The 16,379-nt window shown below is 43.9% G+C and overlaps 1 protein-coding gene across 1 annotated transcript in view; it reads right to left on the bottom strand.

Annotated features, from left to right (window-relative positions):
• Nucleotides 1–1,857: 1,857 nt before the first annotated feature.
• The window catches only part of LOC149289407 (disintegrin and metalloproteinase domain-containing protein 10-like), a 48,276-nt gene continuing 33,754 nt past the window's right edge, over nt 1,858–16,379 (bottom strand). The window contains exons 16-17 of the mRNA XM_089490503.1: nt 3,852–3,916; nt 1,858–2,283 (exon numbers count right to left, since the gene is read on the bottom strand). Coding sequence (XP_089346629.1) covers nt 1,858–2,283; nt 3,852–3,916 — 491 coding nt within the window. The remainder of the gene's footprint in view (nt 2,284–3,851; nt 3,917–16,379) is intronic.

The raw sequence follows: 16,379 nt of genomic DNA, 5'->3' as shown, positions 1-16,379 counted from the left end.
GCTAGTGAGAAGCGCAGATAGTATTTTGTTTTTTGTATACATTGTACAGTCAACACACTGTATTTGCAGCTTGCTCACACTGTTTGGTAGGCCTCATATTATACATTTGTATTATTTGAGCCTGAGACTAGCTTAGCGCACCGACATTTTTTCTTTTCCCCCTTTCTGCCATCTCCAACCAATCTGCCCATTCTCATCTGACTTCTGAAATCAATAAGGCATTTTCTTCCACACAACTGCCACTCACTGGATATTTTCTCCTTTTCAGACCATTCTCTGTAAACCCTAGAGATGCTTGTGTGTGGAAATCCGAGTAGATCAGCAGTTTCTCAAATACTCAGACCAGCCTGTCTGGCACCAACAACCATGCCACGTTCAAAGTCACTTAAATCCACTTTCTTCCCCATTCTGATGACTACGTCTACATGCCTAAATGCATTGAGTTGCTACCATGTGATTGGCTGATTAGCTATTTGTGTTAACAAGCAATTGAACAGGTGTACCTAGTAAAGTGGCCAGTAAGTGTGTGTGTATATATATATATATATATATGTGTGATGGACCTACCAGGGACCTCAGGTTGCCCCTCTCCGCCAAGAGCGACTTCTCCCTTCAGGACAATAATTCCCCGCAACCCGTAGGCAATATCCCCAAGCAAAGTAAAGGGATATCGCTATCCAGTTCCCAAATAACCAGGCAACTGATTTATTTTAGACACAGACGGCTGGATATATCCAGCAAAACACACATTAACATAAAAGAAGATATTGGGATACAAACCGCCCCCTTAATCTGCATCCCAGAGACAACAGGGGCAGTAAAGGGATTAACAATATAAAAGGATACAGATAAGGAATACACATTGTCTTGATTAGATTATCTCCCAGACCTTAGTGTGCTGTGTAAACAGTTAGGAAATAATAAAATACATTTTTATTAATAACACACAAAAGGATAACATGGCACTCTTTACCAGGGCCCATAGTCTGTAGTAAGGAGACTGGCACTCAGTCCCCTCCAGGAGCCCATGGCACGGAGGCTTCCATGACATTTCTCCCCCATAGCAAAGAGACTAACACAGGTGGAGACCACATACGGGTTGACTCTGAAGTTAGTCAGTCCATCCCGTCCCAACTGGTCCCCTAGCCCAATTGCCCCTACAAGTGCAGTGCTCACCCGGCCAAACTCTGCCTCTCCCGATGAACATACCAGCCACTGGAGAGAAGTGCCGATTGCCCCTTCTCCCTGGAGTGTACTCAGCCGCTGGGGAGTATTGCCACCTGCATCCCCTCCCTGGTGATCCTGCTGGAGGGATGGGCCGGTTGCACAGGTTCTCCGGCACTTGCTCAGCTGCTGAGGAGTGACGGTGCCTGCGTCCCCTCCCTGGTGCTCCTGTTGCCACTGGGGAGGAAGGACAGGTTCTTCCGCTCCCGGGCTTGTGAGCTGCTGCTGGGGAGACTGGCCGGTGACGCCACCTGCACCCCCTCCCTGGTGCTCCTGCCGTTGGGGAGATGGGCCGGCTGCGCCGTCTCCCAGGCCATCTGTCAGCCTCTGGGGAGGGAGGACGATATCCTCAGCTCCCTCAATTGGGATCTGCCGCTGGAGCGGGAGGACAGGTTCGTCCGCTCCAGGACTTGTGATCTGCCGCTGGGGAGACTGGCTGGCTGAACCATCTCCCGTGCACTCACTCAGCCGCTGGGGAGTGATGCCACCTGAATCCCCTCCCTGGTGCTCCTGCTGCCGCTGGGGAGATAAACTGGCTGCGCCGTCTCCCAGGTCCTCGGTCAGCTGCTGGGGAGGAGGGACGATACCCTCAGCTCCCTCAACTGGGATCTGTCGCTGGGGAGCAAGGACAGGTTATTCCGCTCCCGGTTCTGTGATCTGCCGCTGGGGAGACTGGCCAGCTGTGCCATTTCCTGGGTACTCACTCATCCACTGGGGAGTGATGCCGCCTGCATCCCCTCCCTGGCGCTCCTGCTCAGATGCCAGCTCTTCTGCTGGGCTGGTGCCAGTGGAGACCGCAGTCCCATTCACTGCCACATACTCTAGAATAGGCTGTTTTTCAAGCTTAAACAGCCCTTGTCCACGCCATTCATATACTTGAATCCAGAGCCGATCCAACTCTCTAATAACTGCAAGGCTCACCTCCACCGGAGGTTTGGTGCTGTACAGAGACAAACGCCGTTGGGCCTTCCGCTCTGCTCCAGGTGAGTCCATCAGCTCTGCATAGCTCACCCCATTCTGTTTCCTGAAGATTGATCCTGGTGTGGAATGTCCCTCTGACTAGGAAGCAATCCCAGTGTCAGTCCTGGAGAAGTCAGATACCACCGCTGCCACCAGTTGTGACGGACCAACCAGGGACCTCAGGTTGTCACTCTCTGCCAAGAGCAACTTCTCCCTTCAGGACAATAATTCCCCGCAATCCATATGCCATATCCCCAAGCAAAGTAAAGGGATATCGCTATCCAGTTCCCAAATAACCAGGCAAGACTAGGCTTTAGGTACAACAAGAGGAGAACTGATTTATTTTAGACACAGAGGGCTGGATATATCCAGCAAAACACACATTAACATAAAAGAAGATATTGGGATACAAACCGCCCTCTTAATCTGCATCCCAGAGACAACAGGGGCAGTAAAGGGAGATAATGAAAGGACAGAACAAATAAACATAGGGAAACCAATAAACACATTAACAAATCAGAGACAATCACAGCAATTAAACACGTTGGACATTAAGATGAATGTTCATATGAAGTTCTGGTGGTGCGCCAGGAAACCAGAATCCACATTAAGTTCCTCTTTAATGGTGCTGAAATGCATTATAATTTTCATTTCAAATGTTTTCCTTTCCTGAGAGTCTTTGAAATTCTCTTTGAGTACTTTAATTTTCAAGTTTTGGATGGAGTGATTATTCTGTGTAAAATTATGTCCTACTGGGGTGCAATATTTGTCTTCCTCTGGATTTTTGAGGGAACTTCTGTGTAGGTTCATTCTGAGGTGCAGCTTAAGCCCCGTTTCTCCAATGTAGCACCCTTTGTCACATGCTGAACATTGTACACAAAAAGAAAGGTTGGAATGCAGCACTCAGTAGTGAGATGGTGCACGAGCCAAGGTACCACCAAGTCCTTCAATAAATCCAAAATAAAGAAGCAGAGGCTCAGCACTGAAATGATAAGGTGAGTTTATTTCACGCAGGCAACGTTTCGACACACGTCGAAACGTTGCCTGCGTGAAATAAACTCACCTTATCATTTGGATGCTGAACATTGTATCATGTACACCACGTTTGCAGATATACATGAGTATGAATCCTTGATGATGTATGTTTTGTCGTTATGACTGGCTGTGTCACATATATGTTGGCAAAGTTTGCAGCGGGATTTGTTGCATCGTACAGTGCCATTCTGTGTATTCTACTGTTCTTGGGCCAGTTCGCTGCGCGCTAATCTTTTCCTCAGGTAAGGTGGTTGCTTAAATGCCAGTATGAGGGAATATTTTTTTCAGTATGGGGTCCTCTGATAGTACTGGCTGTAGGTCTTTAATAATTTTGCGTATCTCCTCAAAGGTTGGGTTGTAGGTAACCGCCAGAGGGATCCTGCTTGTGTTATCCTTTTTTTTGTACTCTAGAAGCCTTTCCCGTGTTCTTAGAGCGGATTTATTTTTTTTTAGATATAGTTTTTTCCTTGTAGCCCTTCCTCTGAAATGACTCTGCCAGCGTCAGCGTGCCTAGGTGTTTGTCTCGGTCCTCAGTGTCAGAGTAAATACGGTGGTATCTAATAGCTTGGCTGTAGATGACGCCTTGTTTTGTGTGATTGGGATGAAAGCTTGAATTGTGAAAGTAGCTGTACCTGTCTGTAGGTGTTCTGTATACGGAAGAGTGTAGTGATCCAGCGGCGACAGTTATGGCGCAGTCCTGGAAGCACATACTATGTTTTGAGAAATTCATTTTGAGTTTTATAGATGGGCGGAATGAATTGAAAGATTTGTGGAATTTTAAAAGGTTTTTTTCTTCTTCTGTCCATATTATGAAAATATCATCAATATAACGATAATATTTATGTGGTTTGTGGGGGTGAGTGGCTAGGAATCTCTGTTCCAAGTCGGCCATGATAAGATTATTGTGCTGTGACATTTTGGTCCCTGTCATTTGTTGGTAGTTAGTGTTGTTGAAATTGAAATAGTTGTGTGTAAGTATAAATTCTATGAGCTTGGCAATAGTTTCACTGTTATATTTGTCTGTGGCGCTGTGGGAGGGGAGGAATTTAATGCAGGCCTCAATACCATCTTTATGGGGGATTTTACTATATAAAGATCCCACATCCATGGTAGCAAGTATAGTATTAGCAGGTAGGTTAAGAAAATCTGTGGTGTCCTGTATAAAGCTCTCAGTGTTGATAACTAGGGAGAGGGGGTAGATAGTGAGAAGCGAGGGAGGGGGTGAATAGTGAGAAGGGGGTGGATAGTAAGAAGGAAAAGAGGGGGGTAGAAAGTGAGAGTGGGGTAAATAGTGAGAAGGGAGGAAGAGGTGGGTAGATAGTGAGAAGGGAGGGGGTAGATAGTGGGGAGGGAGGGGATAGATAGTGAGAAGGGAGGGAGGGGGTAGATAATGAGAAGGGAGGGAGGGGGTAGATAGGGAGAGGGGGTAGATAGGGTGAAGGGAGGGAGGGGATAGATAGGGAGAAGGGAGGGAAGGGGTAGATAGTGAGCAGGGCCGGCCTTTGGGGTGTGCGACCTGTGCGACCGCACAGGGCGCCACACTCCAGGGGGCGCCGCAGCCGCCGCGGGGTCCGAAGCCACCGCCGCAGCTGCCGCCGCCGCTGGGTCCGCTGCTGCCCCCTCTGCACCTAAATTAACCCCTTAACGACCTTTGCCGGTTCAGGACCGTCAAAGGTCATTAAGTGACCGTTTTTCCATGACGGTCCTGAACCGTCAAAAAATTAAATAAGCTTAGAAAGTGATCAACGATGTCGAGGCATTCAGCAAGGCCGAGATCGGCATCGGGGGCCATATCTGGCCCCTCCCCGGGGCATCAACAGCCGCCATACATTGTATGGCGGTGGACGCCCGTTTTAAAAGTGTTTAGGAGGCGATCAACGATCAACTTAAATGGTGTCGCTGGAATGCCTCGATCAGGAGGCATCCAGCGACACCAAACACTTACCTTGGGATGGACTGGTTGGACTTGGGATGGACTGTGTTGCTGAACACATATTGGGGTGTCGTGTGACAGCGGCATATACCAGGAGCTGTAAATTCATACATAAAGTAGGTGTGTGTGGGACAAATACACACACAAAAAATCAGCCTTTGTCACAAAGGGGTTAAGGGGTTAAAACATCGGGAGGTTTTTTTGTTTTGTTTTTTTTTACTTTATTTAACATCCTCCATGTTAAATAAAGTTGTTTTTTTACTTTATTTAACATGGAGGATGTTAAATAAAGTTAAAACAAAGAAAAAAAAAATGTTTTCATTTATGTCCTGGGCAGGGGCGCCGAGCGGTCGCTTGTGAAGTTTTCAGCAACCGCTCAGCACCCCTCACTCTCCGTGACTCCATCGCGGTGCCGCGTTTTATGCTGAGCGCCAGAATATTCCAGCGCTCAGCTGTGAAGCGAGCACCACGGGAAGACGGACGCCTCCAGCTCCCACCGCTGGACTCAACAAGGTAAGTAAGGGGAAGGGGCAGAGGGGGGGGCAGTAAGAAGAGGGGGGGTCAGTGAGAAGGGGCAGAGGTGGTAGATAGTGATACAGGGGGATAGATGGTGAGAAAGGGGAGTTTTGTTACAAGTTTTTATTCCTTTCTTTTTCTGGGTTGGGGGGGCCAGAGGAGTAGTCTGCACAGGGCGCCAGAACAACTAAGGCCGGCTCTGATAGTGAGAAGAGAGCGAAGGGGTAGATAGTGAGAAGGGAGGGAGGGGTAGATAGGAGAAGGGAGAGGGAGTAGATAGTGAGAAGGGAGGGAGAGGGGGTAAATAGTAGGGAGGGAGAGGGGGTAGATAGTAAAAAAGGAGGGAGAAGGGGTAAAAAGTGAGAAGAGAGGGAGAGGGGGTAGATAGTGAGAAGGGAGGGAGAGGGGGTAGATAGTGAGAAGGGAGGGAGGGGGGTATAGTGAGAAGCGAGGGAGAGGGGCTAGATAGTGAGAAGCGAAGGAGAGGCGGTAGATAGTGAGGAAGAGGGTAGTAAGTATCTTGAAATAAATAAACAGTGTGAATGAGTGAGAGAATGAATGAATTAATGTGTGGATGCATTGTGTGAATGAGTGAGAGAATGACTGAATGTGTGGATGAATTGAATGAGGGAGATAATTAATGAGTTTGTGTGAATGAGTGAGAGAATAAATTATTGTGTGAATTAATTATGAGAATGAAAGTGTGAATTAGTGAGTGACTGTAAAAGTGTTTCTGTGTATCATAGATGTATAATTGATTTGTGTAAAGGTAAAGATGGCACAGGCAGGGTGTTTATGGGACAAAGATGGCACAGGCCGGGCTGTTTGGGGACAAAGGTGACTCATGCTGGGCTGTTTGGGGACAAAGATGGTAAGTCCTATGTGTGTAATTTGGGTGCTGACCAGGTTCTATGTGGGCAGTGTAAACGCCAGGGCTTTCATCTATGCCTGTAATTTAGGGGGTTTTATCTATACCTTCATTGCTGAGTTTTTATGTGATTTCCAGTTGATCTATACCTGCAATGCTATGTTTCCATACATTATTATTGTATACCTGCAATAATGGGATTTGTATGTCTGATTCTATGCCTTCAGTGCTGAGTTCACATGTGAATAACAATATTAATATATATATATATATATATATATAATTGCTAACAGCAATCACACTCCTATCATGGCCAGTCAACCAGTAAATGCTAGAACAGGGGAGTCCTACCTACGGTCCTCCAGCTGCTGCAGGACTACATCTCCCATAATGCTCTTTCAGCTAAGGGGCTGGCTGAGGAGGATGGGAGATGTAGTCCTGCAAAAGCTGGAGGGCCGCTGGTTGGACGCCCCTGTGCTAGAACCTGGGTATGCCTGGGCATGATAGGAGTGTGATTGCTGTTAACAATGATATATATATTAATATTGTTATTTAATTTTTTAATAAAAGTGCAAGATTTTTTTTTATGTTGGGGGGTCAGTTTCGGCCAAGTAAATGCTGAATTTTCTGGTTTCTGTCCAGAATTTCCACTTCGGTGCATCCCTAAGACAGACACTGAAGTGGTAGGCCTACACCACATCAATGTTTGGCTTAATATATAGTGATAGGGGTTATGCTGCACTATTGTCAATGTCTGGCTCAATGTATAGTGATAGGGATTACGCTGTACCACCGTCAATGTCTGCCTCAGTATATGGTGATAGGTGTTATGCTGTACCACCTTCATTGTCTGTCTCAGTATATAGTGATAGGTGTAATGCTGTACCCCGTCAATGTCTGCCTCAGTATATAGTGATAGGTGTTATGCTGTACCACCGTCATTGTCTGCTTCAGTATATAGTGATAGGTGTTATGCCTTACCCCTGTCAATGTCTGCCTCAGTATATTGTGATAGGTGTTATGCTGTACCACTGTCATTGTCTGCCTCAGTATATACGGTAGTGATAGGTGTTATGCTGTACCACCATCAATGTCTGCCTCAGTATATAATGATAACAGTAATGCTGTACCACCTTCAATGTCTGCACCAGTATATAACGATAGAATGGCCCGCAGGACCTCAAGGTGCGTGAGATCGGCAGCCAGGATCACAAGAGCCCTGCTGCTTACTTGTGGGAGGGTCTATTCTCTGCTCCAGTCCTGCCTCCTCTGTGGGGAGAACGAGGGAGGCCGCGCCCCCTGCTGAAGACTGTGATCGGCATTGAGAGAGCTGTAGTGCAGGTAAGGGGGTGGGTGTTTGAATGAGTATGCCTGATTGAGGGAATGAATCTGTGAATGAATGAATTTGTGTGTGTGTGTGTGTGATAGCATGGATGTGTAAGTGCTGGAACCTAGGCATGATGGGACTGTGATTGCTGTTAACAATCCCACTCCTATCATCACAAGTCAGTTTCAGTACATGCTGAAACCTGGCTAGCTGCCTCCTTGTGTATTGATGCTGCCAGCAGTATGGGGGGATCTGCACTTACAGCCACCCTGTACCAGCATGTACTTGCTGACTTGGGATGATAGGAGTGTGATTGCTAACAGCAATCACAGTCCCATCATGCCTAGGTTCCAGCATTTACTGGTTGCCTGGGTATAAAAAGAGTGTGTTTGCTGTTAGCAATCACACTCCTATCATGCCAAGTCATATTGTTGATTTTTTTTGTCCAATTGTGATGTGTTACTTTTAATGAAAGCGTCGTTACACACTAAAATTGGACAAAAAATACAATGCCCAGCCAACCAGTACATGCTGGAATCTGGGTATGCCTGAGATTGCTGTTAACAATCATAATATATAATTTTTTGTACAATTTTGGTGTGTAACTTACTTTTATTAAAAGTGTGTGGGGGGTCATTTTCAGTTTCGGCTAAGTGAACCCTGAATTTTCGGTTTTGGTCCAGATTTTCATTTTAGTGCATCGCTAAAATAAATAGAACTATTTTATTTTTACTTATCCAGAATCCTGAATTTGTAGTCACAAAACTTTCTAGGCCCAGAAATCAGTAAGAGGAAAAGTAAAGGTTTTGTGTCATTTACTTTATTTTAATCTGCATATTTTATTAAAGGCCATATTTTCTCACAGTGAAAAACGAGTGCAGCCCTCGCACGGATACAATTCTGATGAAGTGGCCCACTGCAGATAAAACTTGGACACCCCTGCGATAGAAGCTATGCAGTTTTAAAGTGTGTGTGTGGGGGGGTGCCACATACAGGATCCGCCCCAGGTGCCAAATACTCCTGATGTAGAAAGTCCCTATTTGTGGATTGGAAGGCACAAGATTTTCTAATTCTTCTTGCATATGTTTTGAGAAGGATCTGATTAGTTTAATAACTGAATATTCCCTGTGGGGTTCCGGTTTCAATTTTCTGTAGTAGAATTCATCAGACAACTCTCTGTTTCCTTCTGCAATGTAGTCCTGGGTGTTCATGATGACCACTGATCCGCCCTTGTCAGCTGGCTTGATGATGATGTTTTTATTATTCATTAGATTATGCAAGGCATGTCATGTTCCACCTTCCACAGCCTGGAATACTCAAGCCTCTGTGCTGCTCTTTTCCTTCAGCAACCACTAGTGGCCGCCCTTCTCACTCTGAAGTACCCAGACCTGATTACCATGTTCAGCTGCACCTTGTTACCTGATCAGCCTGCCTATATTAACCTGCCCAGCCCTTCAGTCAGGGCCTATGCAGTTAAGTTAGTGGACTGTTTTGCTCTGGCTCTGGCTCTGGCTCTGGCTCTGGCTCTGGCTCTGGCTCTGGCTCTGGCTCTGGCCCTGGCCCTGGCCCTGGCCCTGACGTGCCATTTGTATTCCTGTGTACCTGATCCTGACTTGTTCTTGGCTTCCTTTGTACCTGATCCTGAATTGTTCCTGGCTCCCAAGCCGAGCACTTTGCCAGTGGGCTCCCAAGCTGAGCGCCCCATCCAGAGGGCTTCCTGCCATGCGCCCCATCCAGAGGGCTTCCTGCCGTGCGCCCCACCAGCGGGCTTCCAGCCAAGAGATTTACCACCTGTATTTGTTATTCATACCATCATCTGCAATACAGATCATATCACTGTCTGTGGTTTGTTTCTTTGCGCCTGTCTGTAATATCCCTTTATTCATCATGCATCGTGGGGTACAGACGGAACCCCTTTGTATCCCCTGCACCTGGGCTCCTACCAGACCTATGTTCCCGGTTTGTGACAAGGCATTTCCTTCCGGAGGTAGCAGGTTGTGTAGGATTTTCTGTTGTGTGGTAGTGAGGGATGCTACTCTTATGTGGAAACTTTCAATATAGTTGTCCAATTTCATATTACGTCCTGTTGCAGGTGTAAAGTATTGTTCTTTTTTCTCTCATTATTAACGAGACTGGATGTGCTTTCTTTGTCAAAGAAAAATTTCTTAAGCCTCAGTCTTCTAAAGAATTCCTCCATGTTTGAGTATAATTGAATGTGGTCCAGTTTTGTGCTTGGACAAAATGTAAGCCCCTTGGATAGGACTATTTTCTCAGGTATTGATAGATGATGATTCGAGAGGTTAAAAATTTCATACTCACCTTCACGCGGCCCCAGTGGGAGAGGATATGTGTTCGCAATTACCGCTGTTCCAGGAGTGCCAGGGATCAGGAAATGTCGTACAAGTTACTGGCCCTCTGGTATCGACCCCCTGCACTACTCTCTACCTACCGCCCTGATGTTCCTGACCGTTGTTGGCGGTGTAGCGCCACCCCAGGTTCCCTCCTTCACATCTGTTGGGAGTGTCCGGGTATTATCCCTTTCTGGACTGCTATCCATTCCACGCTTCACCGCTTTACGGACTCAGTTCTCTGTCTCTGGCAGTGTATTCTCGAAAATTAAAGTACTCAAAGGGAATTTCAAAGACTCTCAGGAAAGGAAAACATTTGAGATGAAAATGCTAACATATTTCAACACCATTAAAGAGGGACTTAATGGGATTTTGGTTTCCTGAAACACTACCAGAACTTCATATAAACATTCATCTTAATGTCCAACATGTGTCTAATTGCTGTTACTGTCTCTGATGTGTTAATGTGTTTATTGGTTTCCCTATGTTTATTTGTTCTGTCCTTTAGTTATCTCTCTCTACCTCTCTGCATTCTTCACCTCCAGACCAAAATCTCACTCAATCTCAAGACCACTGTTGTGTGAAGTGAGAGTGATGAGTGGAAGCCTTCCTCTTGGCATTTTTAATACCCCTAACCTCAAGATAATGTGGGAATCCTTCACAATTTTGGCTAGGTGTTAGAATTTACAGAAGATTTTACGCTGATCCGCCTGTAGAGGCATGGTCTCCACTAGACCTCTGAAGGTGTGCTGTGATATCTAGCACCAAGAAGTTAGCAGCAGATCCTGTAAGTTGCGAGGTGATGCCTCCATGGATCAACTTGTTTGTCCAGCACATCCCACCGATGCTCGATTTGATTGAGAACTGGGGAATTTGGAGGCCAAGTGAACTTGTTGTGTTCCTCAAACCATTCCTGAACCAATTTTGCTTTGTGGCAGGGTGCATTATCCTGGTGAAAGAGGACAACGGCAACAGGAAATACCGTGTCCATGAAATGGTGTACATGATCTGCAACAATGCTTAGGTGGGTGGTAAGTGTCAAAGTAACATCCACGTGAATGGCAACACACAAGGTTTCCCAGCAGAACATTGCCCAAAGAAAACATGATTCATCAGACCTGGCCACCACCTTCCATTGCTCCGTGGTCTAGTTCTTATGCTCATGTGCCCATTGTAGGCGCTTTCAGCAGTGGATAGAGGTCAGCATGGGCCCATATGCAACAAACTGGGATGCACTGTGTGTTCTGACACCTTTCTTTTAGAACCAGCATTAACTTTTTCAGCAATTTGAGCTACAGTAGCTTATTATTTATTATTTATTGTTTTATATAGCGCCATCAAATTCCGTAGCACTGTACAATGGGTGGACAGGACATAATAACTAGTATGTAACATAACAAATTGACTAACAGAGACAACAAGTGAGGAGGACCCTGCTCAAACGAGTTTACAATCTAGAGGGATTAAGGGTGTATTGCACAATAGGTAAAAGTGCCGTTGTAAGGGATAGACCAGCCACACTAGTAAAAGTATTGCAGGAGAGGGACTAGGAAAGGTGAGCTAAAGGCATATGGGAAGGGATTAATGTGCTATGTTGTAAGCATCCTTAAAGAAGTGGGTCTTGAGGGATTTTTTGAAGGAATAAAGGCACGGAGAAAGACGGATAGGCCGGGGGAGGGCATTCCAGAGGATAGGGGGCACCACTTGAGAAATCTTGTAAGCATGCATGAGAGCTAGAAATCAGAGGAGAGAATAGAAGGAGATGGTTGGATGAGCGGAGAGACCGGTTAGGAGTGTATTTAGAGATGAGTGAGGAGATGCAGGGAGGGGAACCACTGTGAAGGGCTTTGAAAGTAAGAGTGAGGATTTTGAAATGAATCCTGAAGTGCACAGGCAGCCAGTGACGAGACTGACAGACAGGAGAGACGTTAGTAAAGCAATGTGAGAGGAAGATAAGTCTGGCAGCAGCATTCATGGTGGATTATAGAGGGGTGAGACGGTTAAGAGGGAGACCAGCTAAAACAGAGTTACAGTAATTAAGACGGCAGATAATCAGGACATGGACAAGAGCGTTAGTGGCATGCAGTGTTAGGAAGGGACGGATGCGGGCAATGTTTTAAGATGGAGATGACAGTTTTTAGAGACAGGCTGAATATGGGGATGTGAACAAAAGGAGTCAAGGGTGACACCAAGACAGCGTGCATGAATAGACAGGGAGATGATGGCACCATTAACATTGAGGGAGATAGATGGGCGAATCTTAGCATCCCGCAGTGCGGGAACATCGTCGTAGAAACGTGAATGTCGTAGAAACGTGAATGTCGTGAGGAGCGAGTAGTAACTGGTGCTACATGCTTAAGAGCAGATGTGAGAGTGGAGTTATAGACAGAGGTAGTATCGTTAGGGCACAACATGTTTGAGATTGGAGAGAGGAGAGAGAGTAAATTGATTGAGAAGTTCTGAAGGTTAATAGAGCTGAGGTCTCTGTTTAGGTGGGGTTGGGGTGCAAGGAAGCGAGTATGAGGCAACGTTAGAGAAGAGGAAAGGAAGTGGTGGTCAGAGAGGGGGAAAGAGGAATTAGAAAGGTTAATGAGAGAGCACATGCTTGACATGGGTGTCAACTGGGATGTTGAAAACCCCAAGGACAACAGAAGGAACATCGGAAGAGAGGAAGCCATGAGGAGAAGTGATCAAGAAAGATGTTAGCCGGGCCAGGGGGGAGATATATAACAGCAATGCGTATGGAAATGGGATAAAATAGTCGGATAGCATGGACTTCAAATGAGGAGAAAGAGAGTGATGGGGCAGAGGCAATAGGTTGAAAAGTACAAGTAGGGGAGAGTAGGAAGCCTACCCCTTCACCCTTCCTGTTATCAGGTCTGGGAGTGTGAGTGAGGTGTAGGCCACCATAAGAGAGAGCAGCGAGAGAGGCGGTGTTAGAAGAGGTTAGCCAGGTTTCAGTTGGAGCGAGACGGTGTAAGGAACTTATCTATTGGATTTGATCACACCAACCTTCGCCCCCCACGTGCATCATTGAGCTTTGGTCACCCATGACCTAGTTTGCTGGTTTACTGCTTTTTCTTCCTTGGACCACTTTTGATAGCTCTTGACCAAACAGACAGGGAAAACCCCACAAGAGCTGTAGTTTTGGAGGTGCTCCCACCCAAACGTCTAACCATCACTATTTTGGCCCTCAAAAAAGTTGCTCAGATCCCTGGGGTTTCCCATTTTTCCTGCTCCTAACGCATCAATTTTTGAGGATGACATTTGCTGCCTAATAAAGATTATCAGTGTTATTTACTTCTCCTGTCAGTGGTCATAATGTGTATGGAAATCAGAAGCCTGTGAGATACAATGTATTTTCTGGTAAAATCCTAGAAAATTGGATAATAACAAATACAATTTAAAAAAGACTGTTACGTATGGGTAATTAAATGGGGCCATAGAGACCATCAGCTTTCTGAGGTGACACAGATTGTAGTCTTCTAATTAAACCCAAGAGAGCTTGGGTGCAAATAGCATAGTACCGCCGGGAAACTGTGAGAAGCTATATCTGTGAAGAAAATGAAACAAAGTATCACTTTCATGTACATATTCTGTTTAAAGGCTGTCTAAATTCAAATTCTTTAATAGCTGAAAACTACATTTTCCATCATTGGTGTATGTTCCACAACCCATGCAACTTATTTTAAAATTTTTATGCTTTAACAAAGTGTTTTATTATTACTATATTCATATTCGAAGGTGAGATAAATGCATTTGCTGGAAAAAAATGTAAGTAGGGTGAATATCTTATACTAATATTTTTACTCAAACACCTGTATAAATAATGTAATGAAGAACTGCAAAGCACATGGTATTGTCAGTGGGACAATGTAGTGGCATATACATTCTCATTTAGTAATCAAAACATTTATTCACACTAAGTTTTCATGTCTAGTAATTATATTGATTTTGAATAGTTTATTTAAAACTGCATGTTTTGCCTTATGATGTGTGGAGTAAGGTATTCTTTAATAATTATTTTTAGTTGCATTTTTAATTTCCGAGTTTAAAGTGTGTGCTAAAATTTGGACTCTGGTGGGTGAAAGGCTTTCACTGTGTTGAAAGTGTGCTTGGAGAGGTCACAGCTACAGATGCCAGGACCCTACTCATCTAGGTTGTATGATAGCCCAACCTACAGACTTCCAGGGTTTTCATTATCCAAAAAATGTGATGACATGGTTTAATCAGCTGTTTGCAAATAAGGGGCCCAGAAGAACATTATATTGACTATTAAAGAGAAAGAGGAATTAAAATTACATAAAAAACTGTGTAAATCATAGTTTATCAATATTTAGAAAAAGGATCAGTTATCACGTTCTCTATAGTTCATAAGTGCCATGAGTGCTTTGTAAGATTCCTAAAATAAATATGCAAATTCATAATCTCTTGATGGCTAATTTGTGTTTTGTTCCTAAAATGTTTAAACTCCAATTAAAACATAAATTAACCTGAATGAAAAGCTAATATGACATTTTCAGCTGTTTTTGTTCTTCGTTCTGCTGGATTAAATAATTTGGGACAAATAATAAAGTATTCTTGTGTACTTTTTATTTTATCAAGTTATATAAAAAAATCTATGTATCAAAGAAATTGATTTTTCATTAAAATTCTCTCCTTTTTTCACTCTCTCCTCACAGACAATGAGCAATTACAATAACACTATAGTGACAGAATTTATAATCATTGGTTTTAAGAACCTTCATCAGGTCAGAACATTACTGTTTATTTTCCTGCTTCTTACCTACATTATGATTTTCATTGGGAATTTCTTTATTATTACTTTGGTGCCATTTTTTACCCACCTCCATACTCCCATGTACTTCTTTCTGGGTAACCTTTCCTTATCAGATATTTTGATAACAACAAATCTCATACCCAACATGCTACACATAATATGGACAGAAGAAGGTTCCGTGCCAATCACTGACTGCATAGTGCAATTCTACATTTTTGGTTCTCTCACAGCTACAGAGTGTTTATTACTAACAGTGATGTCTTATGATCGCTACTTGGCCATATGCAGCCCATTACGTTATTCTTCGATCATGACCATTCCTCTGTGTCGCTATCTTATAGTTTTTTCTTGGCTACTTGGATTTACTCCCACTCTACCAGTTGCTATTTGTCTATCAAAGTTGCTGTTCTGTAACCTTAACTCTATTGATCATTTCTTTTGTGACCTTGCCCCATTCCTGGAACTTGCATGCTCAGACATCACATTAGTAAAATTTGTATCCTTTATTTTGTCTTTTCTTGTTACATTCTTCCCATTTTTTATTATTCTAACATCTTATGCTTTTATAATATACACAATTGTCAGGATGCAGTCGGAGAAAGGACGACAGAAAGCCTTTTCCACATGTAGCTCTCATCTTACTGTGGTTTTCATATACTATGGAACTTTATTCATTCTGTATGGGGTTCCTTCACAAAAGCACTCGCTAGAAATCAACAAACTACTTTCACTCTTGTACACTATTGTCACACCTTTACTTAATCCTGTTATATATTCGCTAAAAAATAAAGATTTTGCTGAAGCTGCTGAAAAAATGTTTAAAAAAACATTTAAAAAATAAATACACTTTTACTTTGCATGATGACTGGTTTTGTGTTTTTTCTAATTACACTGCACAGCCAGGTAGTGAACCTAAATGTTTTTATTGGGAGAGACTGGTTGAAAGGTTTATGACCACTGATTTGGGAGACAACCAGGTAAAACTTAGGACAGTATACCACCTTAAAATTACCACACTATCTCATAATGTTCCCCCAAAACTGTTCAAATATTGGTATTAAGGATAGTTGTCTTAAATCCAGCAGAACATGCTGGTGATCCCAGCAATTGCTGGGAAGAATATAATAGTGGAACATCATATATGACCATTCTGTGAACAAACCCATGTTTGTATATCCTCTATTAAAAAAGAATATATATAATATATATATTCTGTACTGGTACTGCATACTGAACCTCGTGATGTTTGTCCCAGCTTCTTCAGCAGTTAAGGTCTCTTTATAAATGCTTGTATGTTTTAACCTAAATAATAATAAAAAAAAAAATTGCATGGCACTCCCTTCATGAACACAGACAGAACCCTGATCAGTTTATGAGACAGTTGACAC

This window comes from Sceloporus occidentalis, unplaced genomic scaffold (assembly GCF_023333645.1).
Source record: "Sceloporus occidentalis isolate IW3139 unplaced genomic scaffold, rSceOcc1.0.p SCAF_45, whole genome shotgun sequence".
NCBI classification, from domain to species: Eukaryota; Metazoa; Chordata; class Lepidosauria; order Squamata; family Phrynosomatidae; genus Sceloporus; species Sceloporus occidentalis.
Note: the sequence above shows the minus strand (reverse complement) of the source record. Positions and strands in the feature narration are given on the sequence as shown.